The sequence below is a fragment of the Argiope bruennichi genome, chromosome 4 (assembly GCF_947563725.1).
Source record: "Argiope bruennichi chromosome 4, qqArgBrue1.1, whole genome shotgun sequence".
Classification (NCBI taxonomy): Eukaryota; Metazoa; Arthropoda; class Arachnida; order Araneae; family Araneidae; genus Argiope; species Argiope bruennichi.
The window spans coordinates 107,906,513-107,931,761 of NC_079154.1; the positions used below are offsets into that span (position 1 = coordinate 107,906,513).

At 27.0% G+C, this 25,249-nt stretch overlaps 1 protein-coding gene across 1 annotated transcript in view; it reads left to right on the top strand.

The window, feature by feature from the left end:
• Positions 1–11,040, top strand: part of LOC129966150 (corticotropin-releasing factor receptor 2-like) — a 236,546-nt gene extending 225,506 nt beyond the window's left edge. The window contains exons 10-12 of the mRNA XM_056080542.1: positions 1,014–1,055; positions 3,661–3,905; positions 9,436–11,040. Coding sequence (XP_055936517.1) covers positions 1,014–1,055; positions 3,661–3,905; positions 9,436–9,472 — 324 coding nt within the window. The 3' untranslated portion in view covers positions 9,473–11,040. The remainder of the gene's footprint in view (positions 1–1,013; positions 1,056–3,660; positions 3,906–9,435) is intronic.
• Positions 11,041–25,249: the final 14,209 nt, after the last annotated feature.

Sequence of the window (25,249 nt, forward strand, 5' to 3'; positions counted from 1 at the left end):
ATATTTGTTAATTTTATTCAGTTATTCCATTTAATTTTTATTGTTCAAATACATTATCATGAAGAGAATTTACTTCATTCCCCCTTTTTTTATACAGGTAACTCTATCTATAGGACTTATTAATTATCTCGCTCTGCTGTTAACACTTTAAAGAAAAAATAAATCCTCTCATGATTGCATCACCTTATATATAACTTTGATATGGCATAACGGCACGTATAATTCTGTCAAAGAATCTCTAATTCACGGATCCTAGTATAGATAGAGTCATAATTTTTCTATGTTTCCAGAATCTTCATTTTTGTAACCAAAGTCATAGTATTGGTATGTTATTTATTAAGAACCTTAAAAATCTCTCTTTGCAGCGATTAGAAACGTAGTAAGGAATCTATATTATAAGTCTGTAATGAAACATAAATATGTTGCTTCATCCATGTCTTCTTATTATTTCTAAAGATAATAGAATTGGAGTATTCTTCTCTACAAACTACAGAATTTACAATCTATAAATGAAACTAAAACAAAACAATTTCATACTATTAAAATGTTCTTAATATAAATCATTTTAACTTATACATCAAACCAATTGTACACATTTTAGAAAAGGTTGTTGCGGTTTCCCGAAGAAATGTTATAGTGATGAAGTTATTTATTTCATAAACCTTTTGTACATATAATATACTTTTCAAGCTACATTCTAGATCGATCATCATCTGACATCGCTTGACTTCAATATTCAAAATAAAAATTACAAAATTATAAGAAACTGCTTATTAATTCTTAACAAAAAAATCTAATTAAAAAATTAATTTTAATCTCATGAAGCATTAATTTGCGACTTTATGTTTACATGAATAATTATGCATCCAATTACGAGTCCTAATTCTTTATAGAACATAAATAATTAATTCTATTTTTATTATCTCTACTTTAAAAATCTTTCACACGCAATTATTGTAGCCTTTTTCTGTTTAAGAGAATTAGTCGTAATATTAGCTTTATATGTGTTCTAGGGGATTTTCGTGTCCATTCTCTATTGTTTCATGAACGTTGAGGTAAGTACATATAGCAATAACTTATGTATTATATGTGTCTTGATGTGACATGACATTGCTTTACATTAAACTATATAGATAGCAAATATTTATGGTATAATTTTTGTATCAATCCATAATTAACATAAAAGTTTTGTTTAGAGAATTCACTATAATATGAAATCTCTTACACGAATGGAACTTTTAATAATTACCTATATCTGAATTATATATTATATGAAAATGAAACAAAATAAAGACGATCGATAATTGTAATATCATTTAATTCCTATTCAAAAATGTAAATAGTGATAAATACGATCATCCGCACAATATTGCACAAATAATTCATTGAAGATAGAGCATTTCCATATTCTTTTGAACGAATTTGATAAACAAAGCAAGTATTTTGGAATCAATATTTTTGACAATAGTTTATTATTTTACTTTTAAATTTTTCTTCCTTTCAAAATATCGTATATAAAAAATTGCAGATTGAAAAATATATTTTTGTGTTTTCAAAATGTTTCTATACCATAATTCAAAAACGTTTCAAAATGCATGATATTAAAACACCTAAGTGCAAAATAAATAATAATGTCCATCCAAAAGTAAAAAACTGTCAATAATTTTTCTATATGGAAAGGAGGTTTGAAACTAATATCCGAAAAGGAATGTACTATTTCAAATATTTTTAAAGTAAAATCGCTGATTGCAAGAGAAAATCCGTCGGCGCAGGAATCAATTGCAAATTATTTAAATAAATATGTAGCAATAATAGATAAAACAATAAACTTGAATTTACAACTTAAAAACACTCGAAATTAAAAGAAAAAGTATTGCGCACATTATTTTTAGCATGCTATTGCGAGGTTCCCCGACGTTTTACCTCTGAACAAATGTGATTAGAATGTGTTGAAAATAATTCTTTCTAACAGGAATGCCAATACGAATAATGGCAAATAGAGGATGAATGGAAATCAATACCCCCTGTAAATTTTACAAAAGGCACTTTTATCATGGAAATCGTGACGCATTACAGTGCATTGTAAAGGCGCTCAAATCAAACATTTATAAAATAGTCGTTACATTTTAAACATTTATAAAAAGGCTTCAAAATAATTCTAAAAAATTTTAAAGGTAGATTCCTAAAATTAAAAAGTTAGATTCCTTTGCATCTGAGTTAATATCTGGCAGCATAAATTGTTGATGTTAGAAAAAGTCAAAATTACAGCGTGAAAATCACTTTTCAGACCTAAGATATTTCAGTTATCGAAAAAGTTCTTCTTAATGAGGCGCTAATTTGGCCAATTAGATTTATTTTTTAATTAAGAATGTTGTAGCGAAATGAAAATTTCAACTCTCACCATTTCCACTGAAGAACTGAAGAAATTTCCCCGAAGTCATGAGAACCATTGCAATCGGTAGTCTTCTTATAAGAGTCTATATAAAATGTTTAAGCATCTTCTTCATTGTCAAATTTAGTTGCCAAGACAATAAATATATGATATTTCTGATATAGGAATATATACATAAACTAAGTCTTATTGACAAACTCTCGAAATGTAAATTATTAAACATCGAAGACGGACTTACTTAAAAGCATGATGACCACATCAATGAGAACGGATATAATAGTCCCCTCTATGTTAATCATCATATTGAGTTTTATCCTACATTTCAGAAAATGCATATTAATTTCAATGATATACTTTTGACTTCTGCAGTGCAATAGCATGGGTATATTAAGATTAAATGAAAAATTCATTTATCTTAATCAGTGAGTTAGTGAACAGTGAGTCTAAAATTAGAGAGCAGAAAATGAGAGATGAACGGATGAATTTGTCTGTATAATAATTCAAAATATTGCAAGGACTGCATATTTATCGGAAGATGCATTTTAGGATCAAAATGATACATCTGGGAATATCCTTTCTTGTTGTTATATCTTGGATTGTTGGAAAAAATTTAAAGGTTACTATTTTGTTCCAAATAGGGAATATATTGATCAAATATTTATATCAACTTGTCGAAAACTTAAAATTGTAGAATCTATTTTTAACTGCTTGCTATTTCTTATTATAAATTTTATATAAACAAATTAATTTCATACATATATAAAAACTAAAGCATAATTTTTATGTTTCTCATTTATTCATAGTTTTAATGCTATTCTGATTTGTTTGTCATCATTGTAATGACAAAGTATTTCATTTATACGCGAAAAAACTCCCAGTGTATATAATTTTTGTTTCTGAAAAAGACGAATTTTTAGAGAGCAGTGATGATTTTTGAATAATACATGAAATGTCAAATCGATATCATGGCTTTGGAATTCGATGCCATTGATAATAGAAGATAAGTAATAGAAGATAACTGTCTGATGATCTCAGATATTAAAAAGAATGTGAAGAAGATATTTTATCTTTCTTTTAAGACGAAATGAATTTCCCTTATTTTGTATGTGAAATATAAGTACTTACTCAGAACGTATTATCACTCTGCAGGGTAAAATCAACAAAAAATTATAGTTTAAGATTTCTGAAAGTCTAAGTAAGTAAACAATGAAAAAAAAAATCTCTACGCAATGAATAAAGCTGTATAATTTTACCCGATACATTTTCAGGTGCAGACGGTCCTCCGCAAGGCGTACGTCCGAGCCGCCCTGCGCCGCAATCCAAACCACCGATACACATGGAAATGCCGCACCACCCGAGCGTCTCAGACCAGCACCTACGTCTCCAACTGCGACACGTCGGTCACAGAGACCGCCCACGTACGCGCTGGGGCCAGTCCCAGGTCGGTGCATCTACTGAGGGAAGTCAGGACGTACGAAAAAGGCGGTCTCAGAAAATACGGTGGGGGAAGAAGGTAAGTTTGGACTCATTTATAACTCATTATTCAAGTGATTCATGTGCAAAGGTTTGTAATGTTATTATGGTAGCACGACGGGGATAAAAAGACTGAACATGGATTGGTAGTTGAAGATGGATGCATAGGGCATTCCATTTCGCCAATCGATAGGGAATTTAACATTCTGAGCTCCACATTGTCAAGTGGGTCACGATAATACCTAATTTCAGGCATAACCATCCACCATGGACAACACAGTGGCCGACTCTCTTCACTTAATTACCCAGACCAGCCACGTATGCGAAGAAATATCATTGTTAACAAACCAGCATCATTGTGAGAGATAACATCAGGAATGAATATGGGACATACGACAGACATGTCCGTAAGAACGCAAATTTTGTTTTAATAGGCTATAGCTATAGAAGATCGATTCAAGTGTCTCTACTAACAGCACGAAAATTTGGCTTTAATAGATATAGCTTAGAAGATCGACCCAAGTGCCTATAGTGCCACGATATCGCCTGCAGAGCCTCTTCTGGGCTCGAGACTATATCTGTTGGATCATAGACGACTTCAAACCGTGGCTTAGTCAGATGAATCAGGAATTCAATTAGTAAAAACTGAGGATAGGATTCGAGTGTAGCACAGACTCCACAAAACCATGAAACCATGTTGTCAACAAAGCATTGTGCAAGTTGATGTTGACTCCGTAATGGTGTGGGCTGTTTTCACATGGAATGGTCTTAGCTCTCTGTTCCTATTGAACCGATCATTGACTGGAATTGGTTGTGTCCAGCTATTTTGGCACCCTTTGCAGCCCTTAATAGACCTCATAGACCTAAAAAATGACCGAAGTTTTATGAATGACAATGTGCCATTTCACCGGACCACAACTGCTCGCGATTTGTTTGAAGAACACTTTGGAAAATTCCAATGAATGATCTCACCACCTATATCGCCCGGCATGAATACCAACGAATATTTATGGGACATAATTGAGGTCAATTCGACTCAGAATTCTGCATCGGTAATATTTTTTCACTTATGGACATTTATAGAGACAGTATGGCTCTATATTTCTGCAGGGGACTTCCAACGTCTTGTCCAGGCTACGTCGAATTGCGGCTCTTAGACGCGGAAAAGAAGGTCTGACATGTCATTTGGATAACTTCTGTTTCCTCAGTGTGTTTGTGTGTTTTATAAAGATATAAAATATTTCCATAAAACTGTTGAAATTAATGACATCATCTATTCACTACTAGGGCATTTCCTTTCTTCAAAAATGTTTCCAATAATGAACTCATTTCTAGATATTTTAAACGTTAATCTCTAGAAGTAGTTTGCTCATTAGGTTAATTTTCTCTAAATGTAAAAATGTGATATTTGTTGATATTTTTCGGTTGAAATTAAAAAATGCGATTGCAAATATTTTCATACTAATGAATATTACCCGGATATCTTACAGTTTAGAGCATTTATTTGTTTCAATATTTGAAACATTTGCACTCAGAATCAATCATAAATATGAACTAAAAAAAACTAAAAACCATTTCGGCTATACTTAAAGTTTCACTTTAAAAGATGTTTGTTGACATTTAGACGTATATCAATAAACAATTAATTGTTTTGTAGAATCTGCTGTTAGACATGACGTTAATTTAAATAGATATCCTTTTTGATCGCATTATATACTTTTCTATACACTACTCTAAACACTATTATTTCGGAAGACCATTATGACACTGTTTCTATTTAGGATAAAGTTTTTATAAAAATTGGGGAATTTTTTTTTTTAATTCTTAAACGTTCTAGTAAAACTTCTGAGTTTATCGAAAAATTAATAAACAAAAAATAATGAAACAAATCATTGAAATAAGGCCAAAAGCTTTGAAATTATAGGAAAATAAAATACGAGTGCTACAGAAGCAATCTCAGACAAAAGTGCTTTTTGGGAAATAATTTATCTTTTCTATGCTCCTTTCTTTCATGATTATTTCCATTACATTTGTTTCAGTGAAGTTTTCAGTTTTTTTTGTAGTAGAATTAGCATTTAAAGTAATAGGTAGTTTACGGATGGATTATTTTTCAAATTGAATCTTCTATCTTTTTATGGCAATGAATTTATTCGTATCATTTGTATAAATAAAATAAAAGAAAAAATTTTTTATAAAGAGTATAATTATACATTGAAAAGTATTTACATTTTTAACAAGCACAATAAAAATTATTGAAATATTAATAAAACTGAACGCTGATTTGATTTTGAATATTATGCTTTCAAAATAAAATGATAATTTTTGAAAATTTCTTGACAATTTCATTAAAACTTCTTTTGATAAGAATGAGATAAAGTTAAGTATTACAAAGGAACAAATAATTATATGTTAATATAATAGTTCAAATAATATTTACCTTGAAGCTGAATTTCGTATTTTATTTTTTTAAAAATTCGCTATTTTCTCTTATTTTAAAGATTTTATCTAATCTAATTCATTTCACTATTTTTCAATGATTTCATTAATTCTAATTCAATTTTGTTGGTTTATAGGATTTTGAATTTGATTCTTAACATTATTATTTCATAATTGTTTATTTAAGAAATATTAATTTTCTTATCAAAATTACCATCCGTTTTCTTGTATGCAGCTTTCATTTTAATTCTAATACCATTTATATTGTAATTAGCCCTATTCCCCTGAAAATTTGTGAAAGAAGTATTTATCATATTAACGAATTTGCTGTAGCTTATTTTAAATACTGCAATTCTATAATTTCTAATGTAAGTTAAAGAAATTTTACCAATTTATCCACTGAATATCTTACTTTTATAAGCCTTTTGTCATAAATGTAAGTTGCATTAACATATTAATTAAATTTTTCCGAATCATTTGGTCATATTAATAACATTAAGTTAATGGCTTCAGTTACTTCTTGTAAGCTAGTTCCTTTGAATATTAGTTTCTAGTTTGAAAGCTCATCACATTATTAATATATAGCATATAAATATGATTGATGAAATGAAGCTAATTTTCTGTTATGAGCCAAAAATATATAAGAAAAGAATTTAAAAATATATGAAAAAGGATAGAAAGAAAGTAATCAATAATATATTCTTTGTTTGATATTCTGCTGGTTAAATTTGAATATTTAGTCTAAAATTTTTAAGAAGATACATTTCTTATTTTTTTCATTAATTGTTTGTATTTTTCTTTAAAGAAAATTCTATTCTATTGTTACATTTTCAATAAAATTTTCATATGGGCTGTTATTAGCAAAGCCAAAAACAAAATATCAGGTTCTATTTATCTCAAGTCAGAAGTATCAATGCTGAATTCAAAATATAAGAATCTGTTTATCTCAAATCCTCTATAATAATGATGGGGTGAAGAAATTACTACAAATATTCTGCGCATTCTTTGTTGTGTTAAAATGATTATTTTAAATTATTTGATAAGACCTTCTTTCTCTTGGTATTCAATCTATTTTCCATGCTATCGATTTCCAATTGGGTCATCTAGGACTGTTTTATTGTTTACTTGGATATGATTTATATATAATTACAAAGGGCTACTCCTCCCCTCTGTAAAGAGATTTGGAAAAATCTGAATGATCCAAGCATCGCAACAACATTTGTAGGATCTATGGTTGTGTCCAAAGGCCCTCATCTGTCACAGTGAAGTACTCTCTTCCGTTGGAAGCACGTACCGTCATCGTTATGGGGTAGCCAACCACACACCATTTCTGTTCCCACCAAGATGGCGAAAGTCAATGACCATGCTCCACTCTCCTTACCATCATTTCCTTTCCTGTGGGACCCCAAAGGGAAATTGCAAAGTATTTAAAAAGAAAGTTTTGTAATTATAAAAAAAAAAAAAAAAAAAAAAAAAAACTATTCGGCCTCCAGATTTTAATGAATTTTCATATTTTTTTAGACCTTTCTAAATTCGAAAAACATACAATTTTGGAATTATGCATGATTATCTAATTAAGTATTGTAATCAGGAAGGCGAAGCAATTACCATATTCACCCCTTGTTTTAAGATGCATCGGAAGAGATTGCGAAGTGTTTAAAGAGAAAATATAGTAATGTTTAAAAAAAATCGCCTTGGTGATACTAATGAATTTTCGCGTTTTAAATTTCTCTGAATTCGAAAAACACAATTTTGGAATTATGCATGTTTGTATATAAACACGAAAATTCAAAAATACATTGAGCAGGGAGGTGAACTCTGGAATATAATCCTAACCCATATTTGTACATTTCTTCATTTCTATTTGTACATAAAAAAAGAAAGCACATGAAATTTGGCATATAGCTTTATCATCAATAATGGGGAAGTGCATTCAATTGTCTGCCAAATCTTTTAATCGGATAGCCTGTCGATATTCATATTCTTGTTCATGTAAACGCTGTAAATTAAATCCGTTGTAAATGTGCTTTGTGACGAAAGATAACCTTTTTTAAAAAAAATTATCCGTTAAAACGGAGACCGAAATTCACTCTAGAATTTCTCTATTATGTTATGAAACGCAAAACGATAGAGTCACAGCACCCAGATATCGTCAAATAGTTATTCACTCTCGTTGTTTTGCTATACGAGAATTTGTTGTCTCTCTTTCCACACCTATTTATATAATAGGTTCAAAGGGCGCAGAATTTTATTAAAAAAATAGAAAAGATGATGATAAGTATACAAGGAAATATAAAGAAAAATCTCCCACTATTTTTTTTTCTGACGTAAATGTCAAAGGAAACTTGACACATTTATTTTATTTATTTATTTATTTCTTGGGTGGAAAACAAAAATGCTTCCAGGAATGATTCGTTCATTGTTAAAGCACATATGGCTCTTTCGGATTTTGAATAATACTTATCAGAAGCCCAACCATTGGATCAGAACTATAGATTACTATTGAATCTTTTTCAATCTTAACTGAATTATACAGACATTTACAAAATGATTAAAAATATTGAATTTAATAACAAATATTTTGATTTTTTAAAATAAAATTTCGCTATTTGTAACCTTAGAATAAGTTAAATTTACATTATGCATTTATTTTTTTAAATATACTCATTTTTTTCATTTTGCATATAACAAAATACCGTTAAACTAAGTGTTTATTATAAACACACATTAATAAAAACCGAAGTATGCATAATGCTTTCCGTTATTTCCAACCTTTGTTCTTTTCCCTTTATTACAAATAATTACTGTTTTACAAGATATATACGTTTATATTCATGTTCACAAAATTTTTAAATATTTCCACATTTAAAATTTTCTATATTTTCAGTTTTTTTAGAAATAATTAACAAATATATTTGTTCTCAGTTCAGAATCTAATAAAAAGAATCATGGAAATATTTCTCTTATTATGAAAGAAGGCATAGTTAACAATTAAATATTTTGTTCTTTATCTTCTTATCAATAGTGACGCTCAACTATTTTATGTTGATTCTATAAAAGAGTTTTATATTTGTTTCAAAATAATAAGAATTTGTATAATCTGTTATGATTTAAAACATAGAATTATCTTTCAGGTGCGATCTCAACGGAATGAATGTAAGCAATGTTTGAATGCATTTTCTGGAGCTGACTTCCAGCAAGAAGATAGCATATTTGTTGCTGAACAGTTTTAGATAGTGACTGTCTTTATTTTTGCTTAGGTAAAATATGCAGTGCTTCGTTTTTAATATATTAACAGCAACATAACATTTTGGACTAATGAATAAGATTGATTTTTAAACTAAATTCTATTGAAATATTGACCTGATATGTGTATATTTTGATGTAAATGGTATTCCCTTCACAAACCAGTTATATTATTTCGGCACTTAATTCCATGAAATATATTTACGTATAAGAATGTTTTAAAACAATTAATAAGTTATTTGAATCCTGTCTTTGGGTCTGAGTCTGAAAAAAAATTGGAAAAAAATCATAATTTTGATATAATAAGGTGTAGAGAGGTCATAAGAGAAACAATAATTTTTCTTGCTTCGAAGTATTTGCAGTCCAAACTAAGAATGGAATACAGATAAATTTCACATAAAGCTGTGGAAGGCAAGAGAAAATAAATTCCACAATAATAATAATAATAAAAGTAGCAACTAAGACCATTTGCGGAGGAGATATGGTACTGACTGTGCAAAAACAGGGCATATTGAATGTATATTAAATAGATTACTCAAGATTTCATTACTTTATCATCAAATAACCAAAACTACATATACGGAAATGAAAGCTTTTCTTCTTAGATATATGAAAGATATTCTTGCTTCCTTGTGTGCGTGATATTGCACCAGTATTTACGATAGATTTTGTTCTCGAATTCATTTTGAATACGTTCCACAACCTTCGTTCGTTTTCATTCCATTCGTTAGTTCTGTAACCAAATGTTTCCATACAGGGTTAATTATTTTGCATGGATCCTCATCGAATAACACAAGAGCTAATAAAAGATAAAGATTTGGCTTAACTTTCTTAAAAATGGGGAAAGTCTTTTTAACTTAAAAGTGTGGAAAACAGTTGATCTGAAGTATTTTACATTGGACAACTAAATCAAAAGCAAAACTTATAAACTTATGAACTTAAAACTTATAAACTTATGTATAAAACATATAAAATTATATTGAAATTTTAGTTTGTTATGCTTTATTATAAATTCAGAAGACAGTTAAATTTATTTATCTTATCGTGGACACAGCTAATATAATTTTGATAATGAATCATTTAATGAATTATTTGATAAAATGAAGACTGTTGAAGTCGATAAACTAATCCAGTCATGGAGTTATATGCCAATATCAACAGAAAATGAATTTTCGGTTAAATAATAGTCTTTCAAACAGAAAATTATATTTTAGAATAAATACACCATCTTGAATTTCAGATTGATTTCTCGCAAGAAGAGATTCCTTGTAAGACTTTATTGTTACTTAAATAATAGGAGCTGTAGTGAAAATTAAATGGATCAATAACTAAATTTAACTATGAAGATTTTTGTCATTGCTATTGAATTGATTTATTTTTAAAGGTATATTCATAATATTTCAGATATTGTTTTAACTTAGGTAAGTTTAAGTTAAAATGTCAAACTATTCAAATAAAATGAATGTGTGTCTTTGTTCATTTCTTATACAGTATAATACATACCACCAACTTAAATTCAGTTTTTTTACTTGCAATTTATCTAATTTTGCAATTAATCACAAAAAAAGCTAACATTGATACATAATAGCAAATTAACACTAACTAAAAATTAAGAAAATATGAGGGCATTTTCGAATTTAAGTTCTTTTATTGGAAAATATATACCCACCAATTTTTTTCTATATTTATTATTTGCAATTAAGGCTATATCTCTGTTGAAAAGATATCAGTTTAATCAATATTTTACTAGTGGCAACGACTTTTTTGATATAGATATGGCAAAGTGAAGTTAATTTTAAAGGTTTCTGAAATTTAATTTTCTTGAATAAAATTTATAATATTTGGAATTATATAAATAGATTTTGAAGAGATTTTTATTACATTTTCTTCCAAGGTGCTAATTATATAAAGAAAAATCTATGTAACATACATTATAATTGCTCAGTTTAATAAATATTTATTCCTATTAAATGTTTTATCTGTCTGTGTCTAGATGAAGTGTTGGTATAAAAATATGTATCTATTAATATGGCATTATGCATGAATGTTTAGATATGGTTTAGCGAATATAAAACCTCAATATTTAAAAATAATTTTTTTTAACTTTTGTAAGAAATGTATTTTGATAAGATTCATATTGTGTAAAAAAGGTCTAAACTGGCTTTAATTACAATTCAATAGCACAATTCCTTAAGTCAAAACAATAAATTTTACCAACACTGGAAACTTTTTTTTTATTTTACAGCATTTATGTAAAGATATAAACCAATATATTATAGAATAATTTAAATAACTAAAACTTATTTTTGAAGCCAAGTAATAAATAAGAGTTTAGAATTAATATAAATTTTAATTTTAAAATTAAATATGTTCAATGAAACATTTTTCTTACCTGCAAATCAGGAATGAGGCAAGTAAGTAAATTTGTTAATTATCATTTAATTAAAAATCTAAAATTGTGTGAACGTTGGAAATGTGCACTGTTTCACAATGTAAGGTTATAAGATTAAATTTTTATGTTATATATATCTTTTTATTACAAGATAATATTGTTTTTGTAAAGTAATAATCTCATCTGAACAGCTTGTTCATAATGGATTGGAAAATATTTAGAAGCAGATATTTTGGAATTATGTGTTAAATGTTTTGCAGGTTTTTAGTAAAATCACATTACTATAGCCATTTAAATCATAAATTGCATCTATAATAAAAAATATTTTCATTTGTAATTAATTTTAAAAATTAATATATTAAAGATAAAATAGATTAGAAAAATATGTTATTTGAATTAAATATGCATGTGAAATAAGAGACGTATTTTTTTTTTAAATTTATGCATGATAATAAATACATCGGATTCAATTTTAATAGATATTCAGCTTTAAAAGCAGAAAAAAAAGTTGTAATTTTTCTGGAATTCTTAGTGGTAGATTGTTAGGAAAGTCTTTATGTAATTAGTCGTAGTTTTCATTCCATTGTAATTGTAGGAAAATATTTGTAATTGGCAATGGTCACTAGAAATTTACATGCACATATAGTAATGGCCACTTGCAATTGAATATCATTCATTTATATCGAGCTTGTCTTTTCTGTATCACAATATTATTTTCTACAACCATTTCGATGTGCATATCTCTGTAGTAATAACATGTGAGAATGAATGTTCTTTTTATTGTACTCAACATATCTGTTAAATTGTGCTAATAGAATAGAATATATTCATACATAAAAAGAGCAAATGTATTAATTGTCGCTGTTTTCTGTTTGTGACAAAAAGCTTTGTAAATAAGTGCAATTTGCAAATATTTCGGCTGAAAATCCTTTGCGATGTATTATTTAATTCTTTATACTTCTCTTATGCAATTCAAGGAACCAATTCTTAACAACTATTTAAGCGAATGCATTATAATTATATATAAGCCAGGTTCAAAATGATTTCGGATTTTTCATTTGATTTCCTAACTAGTTAGAAAGAATTTTAATCAATCTTTCTAAGCTTCAAAAGTTTAATATATTCTGAGTACTTCAATTAGAATCATTAAATATAAGAATTTATACATTTTATGTATACTTGTGCAACAATTTCTAGAAAAAAATTTTAATATTACAGTCAAAAGAGAATACAAGTGCAAAAATTTCATATTCTTGTTATACTAAGGAGCTTTACTTCTGTAGAATGTAAAATATATTTCACATTAAAATTTAAAATATGATACATTTAATATGTGTTCTGCTAATTCTCTACTCACTTTCTAAAATCTGTATTCTACGAGCTATAATTATAAATCTTATCTCTTTTAGCAAAAACTGCACAACAACAATATTTTTTATGATATCTTTACAATATTATATGGTATTCAAAAATATTGTAAGATATATCATGAATATATCGTACAAAATCTTGCGCTAACACTGTTATAATACTTACACTAATGGAATGGACCTCTTACCGCTCCTTCTATCAGAAAAATCAGAAATTTGTGCAACAATTTCGAAATTTTTGTAAAACAATGCCTCAGTAAAGCTATATAGATTTATCGAATAAGGTTGAAAAGTAACTTTCATGCATGAAACCTTAAGTAATATATAAACTTTCATTTATGTTTTGAGGACTTTTTTTTTTGTTTTAATGGACCTCTTACCGTTTCTCCTATCAGCAAAATCAGAAATTTGTGTAACAATTTCGAAATTTTTGTAAAAAAATGCCTCAGTAAAGCTATATAGATTTATCGAATAAGGTTGAAAAGTTACTTTCATGCATGAAACCTTAAGTAATATATAAACTTTCATTTATGTTTTGAGGACTTTTTTTGTTTTAATGGACCTCTTACCGTTTCTCCTATCAGCAAAATCAGAAATTTGTGTAACAATTTCGAAATTTTTGTAAAAAAATGCCTCAGTAAAGCTATATAGATTTATCGAATAATGTTGAAAAGTTACTTTCATGCATGAAACCTTAAGTAATATATAAACTTTCATTTAGGTTTTGAGGATTTTTTTACGTTTTAATGGACCTCTTACCGTTTCTTCTATCAGCAAAATCAGAAATTTGTGTAACAATTTCGAAATTTTTGTAAAAAAAATGCCTCAGTAAAGCTATATAGATTTATCGAATAAGGTTGAAAAGTTATTTTCATGCATGAAACCTTAAGTAATATATAAACTTTCATTTAGGTTTTGAGGATTTTTTTACGTTTTAATGGACCTCTTACCGCTCCTTCTATCAGAAAAATCAGAAATTTGTGCAACAATTTCGAAATTTTTGTAAAAAAATGCCTCAGTAAAGCTATATAGATTTATCGAATAATGTTGAAAAGTTACTTTCATGCATGAAACCTTAAGTAATATATAAACTTTCATTTAGGTTTTGAGGATTTTTTTACGTTTTAATGGACCTCTTACCGTTTCTTCTATCAGCAAAATCAGAAATTTGTGTAACAATTTCGAAATTTTTGTAAAAAAATGCCTCAGTAAAGCTATATAGATTTATCGAATAAGGTTGAAAAGTTACTTTCATGCATGAAACCTTAAGTAATATATAAACTTTCATTTATGTTTTGAGGACTTTTTTTTGTTTTAATGGACCTCTTACCGTTTCTCCTATCAGCAAAATCAGAAATTTGTGTAACAATTTCGAAATTTTTGTAAAAAAATGCATCAGTAAAGCTATATAGATTTATCGAATAATGTTAAAAAGTTACTTTCATGCATGAAACCTTAAGTAATATATAAAACTTTCATTTATGTTTTGAGGATTTTTACGTTTTAAAATAGGTCAAAACACAGCAAGATTAGAGAATATTAATTTCATTATTCAGTCATTTCTCTATCAATTAGAGAATATTTCTGGTTTTTAGATTAACACTATTTGTCTTTAGTACGGTAAGTGATATCCAAAAAAAAAAAATGAAGAAACTCGATATCAAAACTGTAAAGGGTATAGAATAAGTACGAAAAGCATTTCACACGTATGAATATTTAAGAAAGAATAAAACACACATTTTTTTAATAAAAGAATTCTATTACTTTTCCATGCCAGAAAAGAATAAGATGCGCATATTTTCTATAAATTCTCTATCATCTAATTCTCTATCATCTAATACTCTAGAATATAGATTAAATTGAACTCAGTTTATTTTCAGTACTCTTGCTCTTCCTGGCATAAGAAACAGTTGTAGAACACTGAAACTCAAACAACATTGTCCAAGGGATCTGATAAATATTCTTTCTAAAATAGCCCAACATTTGTCGTTATCTTTCTAAAATAGCCAGCATTTATCGGATAAATTAATGTGGAAAAAGAAGTTAATATAATTTTAAAAATTGATTTTCTATTTTCCAGACAAAATTCATTCAATGGAAAGACTTATTATTTAATTCAAAATTATTTATTAAATCGTGTTACACTTTAAATCAGAAATGTGATAAGCTAGTTATTTTGAAAATTAAATATTAAATTTTTCTGAATTAATTTTGAAAATTAACAAGAAACATACATCTTCTAATATGAAAAGACCATACACGGGTGGTTAAAATATGAGTTAAAGTTCTTGATGCATATGTTCATTTTCGCTCATGTTAAAAATTATTCCAAACTGAACAAAGCAAAATTAAAAGTATTATTTAATTTGTCAAACGAAATTACAAAAAAAGGTTGTTTAAACAGTAAGGGAATAAATAGTTTAGATTGGAAAAAACTGCACTTGATTTACAACTGAGAGATCAGAATCTACGATCAATTTCTCCGTGAGTTTTCTTCTTTGTTACAAATTGAATGGAAGCTTAATTCGATATTCGTGTGAAAGATTAATTTAGAATTAAAAATATTGATGTGAGAATACATGGACTTTCGAGAGTTTCGGTTCCCATAGTGCAGTTTCTACTCTCCAATATCTCAAATACTTCAATTCAATATTTCTACCAGAGCAGAAGTATTAAAATAGTTTTAAAGAATTTCGAAAATTGTGCACATATTTCTAAAGGATTTTTAAATGAATAAATGTTTGAAATTTTCACTCTCTCATTGATTCAAAAGATAAACTTTGATAAGAATGACTTGCATACACATTTCAGCTATTTTGTAAAGGAAATTAAATGAATTGTAAATATGTGTAGCTAAATAGGCTTTATATTTTATTTCATTCATCTTCTAGAATCAACTTAAGTTATTGAATGTATACTATTTTCAATGTTTTTGTGATTTTATGTGATAGCTGTAGCGAGTGCTAGAATAAATACTTGTGTTACTAGAAATGTGAAAATATTAGTGCATTGCATCATGATGTTACGTTATTGTAACTTTTAATAATCAAGTATTGTAATTTTGAATCATCTGTATACATCGTCAATAAATTAGATTACACCTTCAAATTGCTTCCTTGGTTTTATTCACTTTTAATATAAATAGTGCATAAATACACTTTCATGAAATATTAATTAAGTTAGTTTGAAATTATCAAATGTTCTTTGATAAGATCAATTCTTGCTTTGAGGATATTTTCATGATTATTTTTAATAATAAAATGTTTGCAAGTAAAATGAATGGAATATTCATTAACTGTTAAAGGATTTCAAAATTACAAATGTTTAAAGTACATAAGAGAAGAAACAGATATAATACTTAAGCTAATTTTGTGTTCTACTTACTTAGAAAAGTGACCTATCTTCAGATTACTTTTCAAAAATAGACCAATTTCCAGCTATTTTAATGTATTTAAAAGTTTATGAGCTGAAACTATGAAACAGAAAATTATGGTTGTATTAAATCTGCGTTTTTATCGCTTGCAGATAATAAAATATTCTTCATTTTTTGTCATCGAATATGCTTAAAATTTATTATTTTACTTAAGTTATATTTCAAACCTAATTTTTTCGATGAGAATGTCTTCTAAAGATAGTTTGGAAACTTAAAAACATATTTTGATGTTTTCCTTTATTTAACTTTTTATTAAAACACAAACATAACTTTGATAGTACAACATTTGTTTCCTAAAAAAAATATTAGAGTAATTCTTAATCAAATGTTGTTTTCGAAATTGGTTATAAAATGATATTTTGTTTGTTGTTATGGCCCTTACGAATATAAAACAACCAATTGAATGCTATATGAAAATATTATTTGCAAATATTTGAAGGATTTTAGTGGTGAAAGTGAAATTTAAATATACAATACTTTTTTGATTCTCAGCGATGATATTTCAGATCAAAATTTTATTTTTATAGATTTTTTCAACTTCAAAGTTGTTTTTAAAAAATTAAGGTTCCATTAAAATATTCAAAATTACTCTTTATTTTGTAACAAGGAAGTTTTTATACAAAAAAAAAACAATTAAAAAAATATAAAATTTCTCTTCCAATTAAATGTTCTCTCCATTATATATAAAAAATCAAATACAATGAATTGTGTTGTATAAATGCTTGAATTAAACGTGTTTAATTCTCCGACAAAATTTTGAAACGAATTTCTTAACAACCAATTTAGAATTTAGAGAGTAAATATGTAAATAATGTACATATCTATTCTCAAGAACGGATAAAATAATGTAAAAATAAAGTATTCAGTAGCGTAAAAATGCCGGTATGGGTCACTGTTTTAAAATTAACAAATATTTCTTGAATACCTTATGCATTTTAAAAGATTACAAAATTAAATACAATTTTTCATTTATTATGGAGTTTGTTGCTTGAAACATGAAAGAACGAAAATAATCTTCATTACGACCGAAAGTCGCATAAAATCATATCACTAATAATTTTGAAATGTTAAAAAAATTCTTTTAGTCGCTCGAAAGCTCGAAAAATTCTTACATCCTTTATTGTACAAAAAAACGAGATAGCCTTCATGATTTGAAGTTATTTGTAAGCTGTATTTATTGCAAGTATTTGTAATATTTCTATGAAATTTATTGTTTGGTGTTTAGTATAATCGTATGTCATTTTGTTGACATCAAGTAATGCATCCATAAGCCTCAAGTAAGAAATGAAATCTTTATTAAATTTGGATACTCGTGGCCAAATGATACTTTTCGAATCATGTATCCGAATACAAAACCTAAACAAAGTTTAAATTTTCCTCTACAAAAGTCTCAAATGCATTCTCCGGAAAAGGCTCTTATGTCGTCGGAATCCGTGTTTGAAGAAAGAAGAATTTTGCTTGTGTAAGCAAACTCAAAATTAAATTTAACTAATAAAGCCCAGTGTTGGTGACCTACTCTTTGGCGCTGACTTCAAAAGGCTCAAAAGGAATCGGATGAACTTGAAAGCTTAAATTTTGAATAAAGGTTCGAGCATGAGGTAGAGTTCGATATAGACCTAAGAGTAAACGTAATAATTTGTACTTTTCTATTTGTGTATCAAAAATAATACATTTTAACCTTTACATTTATAAGATAACATTATTTATTCTAATAAAAATTTTCAAATTGTTTCAATAAATTTTCTTATGGAAATAAGAGATTTAAGCTAAAGTATATATTCTTTTTGGTAATATTTGTTAAAATAAATAAATATTACCAAAAATTGTAACAAATATTACCGAAAATTTTGTAATTGCAAATGTATGCTTTAACTCTTCGTAGCATTCGCTTTTATACTAACAGAGGAAAGGATATAATAGCCATTATATCTTTTCCTCTGTTACCGTTAAAGTATAAAATCCGTTATTTTATAGAATACTAGTTATTCCATGAAATAACTGATCATGTCCGTTAAAGTGTAAAATAATCTATATCATATATCTCGCACGACAAACACATTTACCTTCCACCCCTACTGCATTTATGTTTTTGTTTGTTTGTTTTAGAAATAAAAAATGTTTTTGTTTTAGAAATAATGTTCTTTGTAATTCCAAGTGTCATTTTAGTAATCCTTGTTGTAACAAATGATTTTATGGTATGTTTCCATAAATGCCATTTATACGCTGCATAAATTAGATAAATTGCTCCTTTTTCATTTTAATTGTCTATCATTAGTTTAATTTCATTTTAGATAAATTGTTTATTTTACACTTTAACTGTCTCTCATTAGTTAATTCATAGAATAACTAGTTAAAGTGTCAAATTAATAACATATTACACACTTTAACGGACATGATCAGTTATTTCATGGAATAACTAGGTATTCTATGAAATAACTGCGTTATATACTTTAAAGGTAACACCTCTACTGAAAAGCAAACTATAAAATTGGAATTAAATAGTTATTTGTCGTAGAAAGTTCAATGGTAATACAAATTATCTACAGTGATGGAAGCTTTGCTATAGCTAATAGATTTTAGAATAAATTTCATAATATGCCATTTGACTTCTTTCTTTTCATGTAGATTTAATTCATTTCACTAAACATTCTTTCATTTGAAGTTTCTCTTCTTACAAAGGAGAAAGCAGGATCTTCAGTTCCTATCCAAATTTTTAGATATTTTGAGCAATTAAAATTAACATTTGTTGCAAGCAGTAAAAATGCTTATGCTCAGTTAAAACCAATATGAGATGTTAATTAACTTAGAAATATTTTCCTGGAAACAAAGCTATGAATTTATAATATTAAAACAAAAGTTATAAACATTTTTAAATAATAAAGTTATTTTTGATTTAGAATCATTAATTGGGCAGTTTATATTGAATTATATTTTTTCAATTTTATTTATATTTCTCATGAAATGTTGAAGAATTACACAGATATTAACTGTACTAATTTAAGTCTCCCTGTGATAATACAAAATAATATTTCCTTAATTTTAATTAAATATTAAGGATATTTAGTTAAGTTGTATTAATAAATATTGTTTCAGAAGTCGGGTAAATGCTTTTAAATAAGATGTAAAAGAATGTAACATTGTAATATGTTTTTCTTTTTATTCGCAAAATTATTTGCCTTTTCGCAAAATTACATGGAACAGATTATTTAAATAATAATTTATCGCCCAAACTTTGCTAATGAAATATATATATAAGTATAAAATATATTCAAAGTAGTTTCCATTCCATATTAAAATATACAATAGAGCTATCTTTAATGCTAATGTTAAGATCACTGAAACAAAACAGTTAATTGTCATAATAATGAAATTTTCGAAGTGTAAATTCACGAAAGAAAAAAATAAATTAAATACCATTCAACAAATGATTCCTTTTATTTTTTCTGAATTAAATCACTTCTATTTTTCTGGGTGAAATGTATTCAAAGTAGTTTCCATATCAAATGATTTTATTAATTTTATTTTCAACATATGTTGCAATCGTCTTTTCTGTATTAAAAAAAAAAAATATGCATTTTCTTTTATGCATATTAAAAACATTTTAATTTTAATTTAATTTAACTTTTTTCATGTTTAGAAGGATGTAAATCAGTAATCAGGCTTATACTCACTTGTTACTAAACTAAAAATTTGGAATTTTTTTATGAATTATCTAGTTAGATACTTTGCTAACAGTAAATTTATTTAACTAATGAAATTTTGAATGCGAGTACGTGGTGCCATCTAGTAGTGAATCTGAGAAAAAATTAATTATGTTCTGTGCTGATTAAAATAATGAAATAAAAAATTAAATAACACATCTTAGAAAATATTTCAAACACTGCTTTTATATTACTCTAATAAAACTGTATTAAAAAATTCTTCTTTCATTAAATTTGTTTTAAATTAAATTAAATTCCTTAAAATTACAAATAAATGGGTTTCGACAAAATACTCACAACTGCTTATATTCTGCGTATTCTGTAGCCCATTTAAATGAAATGTTGCTTACGCTTCACATCTAAATCACGATGAAAATATTTGCTTTTTAATTTAATTTGGTCTTCTCATTCCTTTCACGTGAAGTCAGAAAGACGAGCTCTGATGCAGCCATTCGTTGCTTGATAACGACTTTACTACTTAGTAGTTAAATTTATTCCACATTTACTTTCAACAAGAATATTTGTATTCTATTTAAAAGGGATTTCCGACAGCATATTATTGGAGAAATGCATGCAAGGTCTGGAGGAGGATATATTATATCTAGTTTAAGCCTCTTTAATTGAAATATGAGCAAATCTTCCTAAATATAGCTCTGCAATTTGTATGTTCTACTCTTATAAAACTTTCGCATTTTATCTGTATTTGAATGATAAAATACGAATGATGAAGGCTTGATGGAATAAATGATTAATACTGCAAAGTTTTTAATAGAAGAATTTTATTAATTTGTACAGACATGACCCCCCCCCTTCCAATTTTTCGTCTAATTTTCCAATTATGCATACGGTTAACTTTATTCAAAAGCTTTTATACCTAGAAGAGCTTTATACCTTAATTCAAAGCTTTTATACCTAAGTTTCGAAAATTCCATCTACTAAGGTACTGCAATATTTTAAACTATAAATTAGCACTTACCTAAGGGTGAATATTTTATAATAAATTAAATATGAATGGATGAAAAAGAATCGTAGTTTTTAGGTTGTTTAAAACAATTTTTTTGTTTACTTTATTTATACTAAATTACAATATTCTGATTTAAGAAAATTACAAGTTATTTTTGTAATCGATTTGACATTTTTGTAAAATTTGTGGAGTTGCTAAAATAAACATTACTAACTGAGATCACTGATTTTTTTAGTTGCTTTCACAAAAGAAAGATTACATTTATCATTTTAATCATTTTTACCCTTTTGTATTTGAAATATAAATAGGAAACATTTGAAATGTACAATGAAATACAAAAACATACATTTGAAATACATAAATTTAATTTAACATGGTAACTTAATATTGTAACCTTAAAACAAAACTAGTTACCGTTGGGCGCCAAAAACTATTCTTGCTAGGGAAAAAACAAAACTCTTAAGGAAAGAAGCTTAAATGATTTAAATCTTTTAATGAAACATTAATGGATATAACACATGAAAAACAATAATAGGACAAACTATTAATATAAGCATTTAAAGAAAAGTACAATTCTCGGCAGGGCCCGACATAGCCTAATTGGGACCAGGGGCAAAAACTTCTTTGGGGGCCCTCTCTGCTTACACTGAACTGATAGTTTGTTTAAAAAAAGTTCATTAAGGAAGGAAACTTAAAATAAACTTCGTATTTGGGGGCCCCTCTGGTGTGGGGACCCGGGGCAACTGTCCCGTATGCTCCTGCCTCAGTCAAGCCGTGATTCTCGGGGGTAAACATCATGCTTAAATCTATGGCTCCTTAGCACAAACTGAAGTTTTATCGAGCGGCCGCTAGGTAGCAAGCTAGAAAAGTTGTTCGGTAATAATATAATGTTTCTATAATTGTTATTTCATAAAATTTAATTTTATACTTACTTTTTACAATACGCTATGTGGGAAAAACATTTCACTAATATTCCCGATGTATTATTGCTTGAATCGAAAAATTCTAAGTCACATTAAAATGAAAGATTTTAATATAAATGTAAGAAAATAATCAAGAGTAAAATTCATTCGCTTAAGTTGTTGTAATAATTTATTTATTAAATTGAAATCACTTAAGTTGTTGTAATAATTTATTTATTAAATTGAAGTCACTTAAGTTGTTGTAATAATATATTTATTAATTGAATGAAGTAGCTTTCTTCATTTGATTTTAAATAAAATTTCTTTCATAAATATATTAATAAAACATGTTCAAATGACTGATAATACATCAATTGTAGAAAACTTACGATACATTAGAACCCAAAAATATTATACATTATTTTTATCAATGTCTATATGCATTGCATATATGTCTATATGCATTTTTAATATTTCTGTTTATTTTAATTTTTGTTTCCAAAGTATATAAATTTCAATAAATGCTCGCTCAACATGCAAAATTATTTGCAATTCATCTTCTTTTCAACATTTTCGCTTGCCGTATTATGTCCCACTCATGCATTAAACTGCGGGAGTTATGCTTTTTTAAAATTGCAATTGATAAAAAGAACAAGACATTCAGGAAATAAAAAAAAAAAAACTTGGATATATTTACCTATCGCGGGTACCATTAATTGAGTATTGAAATAATTAAAAATGTTCCAAACAAGATATGAAATTTAATTAGGAGATTAAATAAAACCATATGTCGGATATTTAACACTAGGATTAACAAAGGGTCATTTTGACCTCTCTGAAAAAACTTTTCGTTAATTATCTTCAAGAAAATTGTTGTCGTATTTTATGAGAATATTTTAATTAATTTTTACTTAAATTTATAAGACATATAATTGTAAATATTATCTTTTTTTCTTTTAATAGTTTCGGAGGAATGTATATAGTATACCTACCTTTACCGAATCGACCATTCGAAAAAATATTGTTGAAAACACATATATTTACAGTTAAATATATAACGGCTTGATAGGGAAACACATAGTTATAAGTATAAATATAGAAATAAGTATGTGTTAGTAAAATGCGTGTATATAAGAAGCAAGAAGACGAAGTCGAAAGTCAGTCAGATGGAAGCCATCATAGATTGTTAGTAAGAAGATATGTGAGACAATGTTTTGGTAGAAGATGATGGTCGAATATGAGATGATCTTGAAGATCTAGATTAGAAAATAATCACTTTTTTTAGCAAATAAACACAGAGGAGCTACCTTTTCATCGCATCACACCTCAACAAATATATTGAAAATATAGAAATTTTTCTACTTTAACTTCATAATAAATAGGTTAATTAATATTTTTTCTAATTAAATACCGAAATCGATCATTTTGAATCCTTTAATATAAATAGGTATAAACCAACTCATGGTAAACTCAGTGTTAAATGAAATATTGTCACATAACTTACATTTAAAATTTGACTGATACGTTTATTCTGAAATAAATGTAATTATCTCCAGGCACTTAATGTCAAATACAGCTTAGACTGTCACCATATAGCTTATACCGAATTATTTAATATAATGATTAAAATACGTATTCATTGAAAGAGGATTTCTGATAAGACAAAGAGAATTTTCTGCTTGAAATATTGGAAACTTTTAAGGAGGAAGTTATAAGCTCGGATTACATCTCCAACAGAACTGTCTGAAAGTGCAACTTTAGCATATTTATGTGGATTTTATAAAGGTTTCATGTCTTATTTGAGGTTTACAATTTCATAACGGTACATATAATTAGAGTTTAAATTAGATTAAGCTCTAATTGTAAACTCTGACGTTTATATGGATTATGGTAACGTTACAAATGTTGAGATAATTTCATTTAGAAAGAATTCCGGTAATTGTTGTTACTCGTTCCTCATGCGTAATTAAATATATAAATACGCTCGACTAATGTTTACTATTTAGATGTAAGGAGCTTCTAAAAATTCCAAACTAAACTCATCAAATACTTTTCCATGTATTCTTGTTAAAGCTCTGCCCATTAACTGCAAATTGTATTACAGTTTATTTAATTGTTCGTCATAAGAAAACCACTGGCATTTATTAAACAGATTTCTATAATATTACGAAATCATAATAAATGCGAAAAACAGTATTGATACACAGAAAACATCACTATAAACATAATATATCACAAGGAAAAATATGAAAATTACGCAAGATATGTTATATGTATATTTATCTTTATCTTAAATGCATCTTATCTTTTTTTATTTGGTTTAATTTTAATTTTTTCCTATTAACTTGGTCTTTATTACTATTATCTTTATCTTTACCTATAATAAACATAAAAATGTGTGTGTGTGTGAATTCTACATTCAAACTATTTGTCCGTCAGCATTCAAACTTGATACACATGCATTTTAAAATATGGGAATGTACACTTCGGAAAAACTGTTTGGAAATTTTAATTAAAGTTTTTATTTATAAAAAAATAAGCACAAAATATTTTTTACAAAATTATATTTACACTTTTTAAATATAATAGCACAGAATCGATGTTTACATCATTTTAGAACTCAAAAAATTATCTATTCACCGCGATCAATATTTTTGTCGTTTATATATATATTTTTATTTTTTATTAATTTTAGAAAAGTATTTCATGTATATTTCCCACAATATTCAGATAAAATGAAAATAAAATTTCAGTTGTACGAGTACCTATATTTTTTGCTGATTTATTTTTTCCTATTTTTTATTAATTTTAGAAAAGTAATTTAAGCATATTTCCCTGCAATATATTTCACATAAAGTAAAAATAAAAAAATAATCTACACGAGCAAGCTGCGTTTAAAAAAAGAATATTTTCTACAACTTATACAAGCTATTTTTAGAA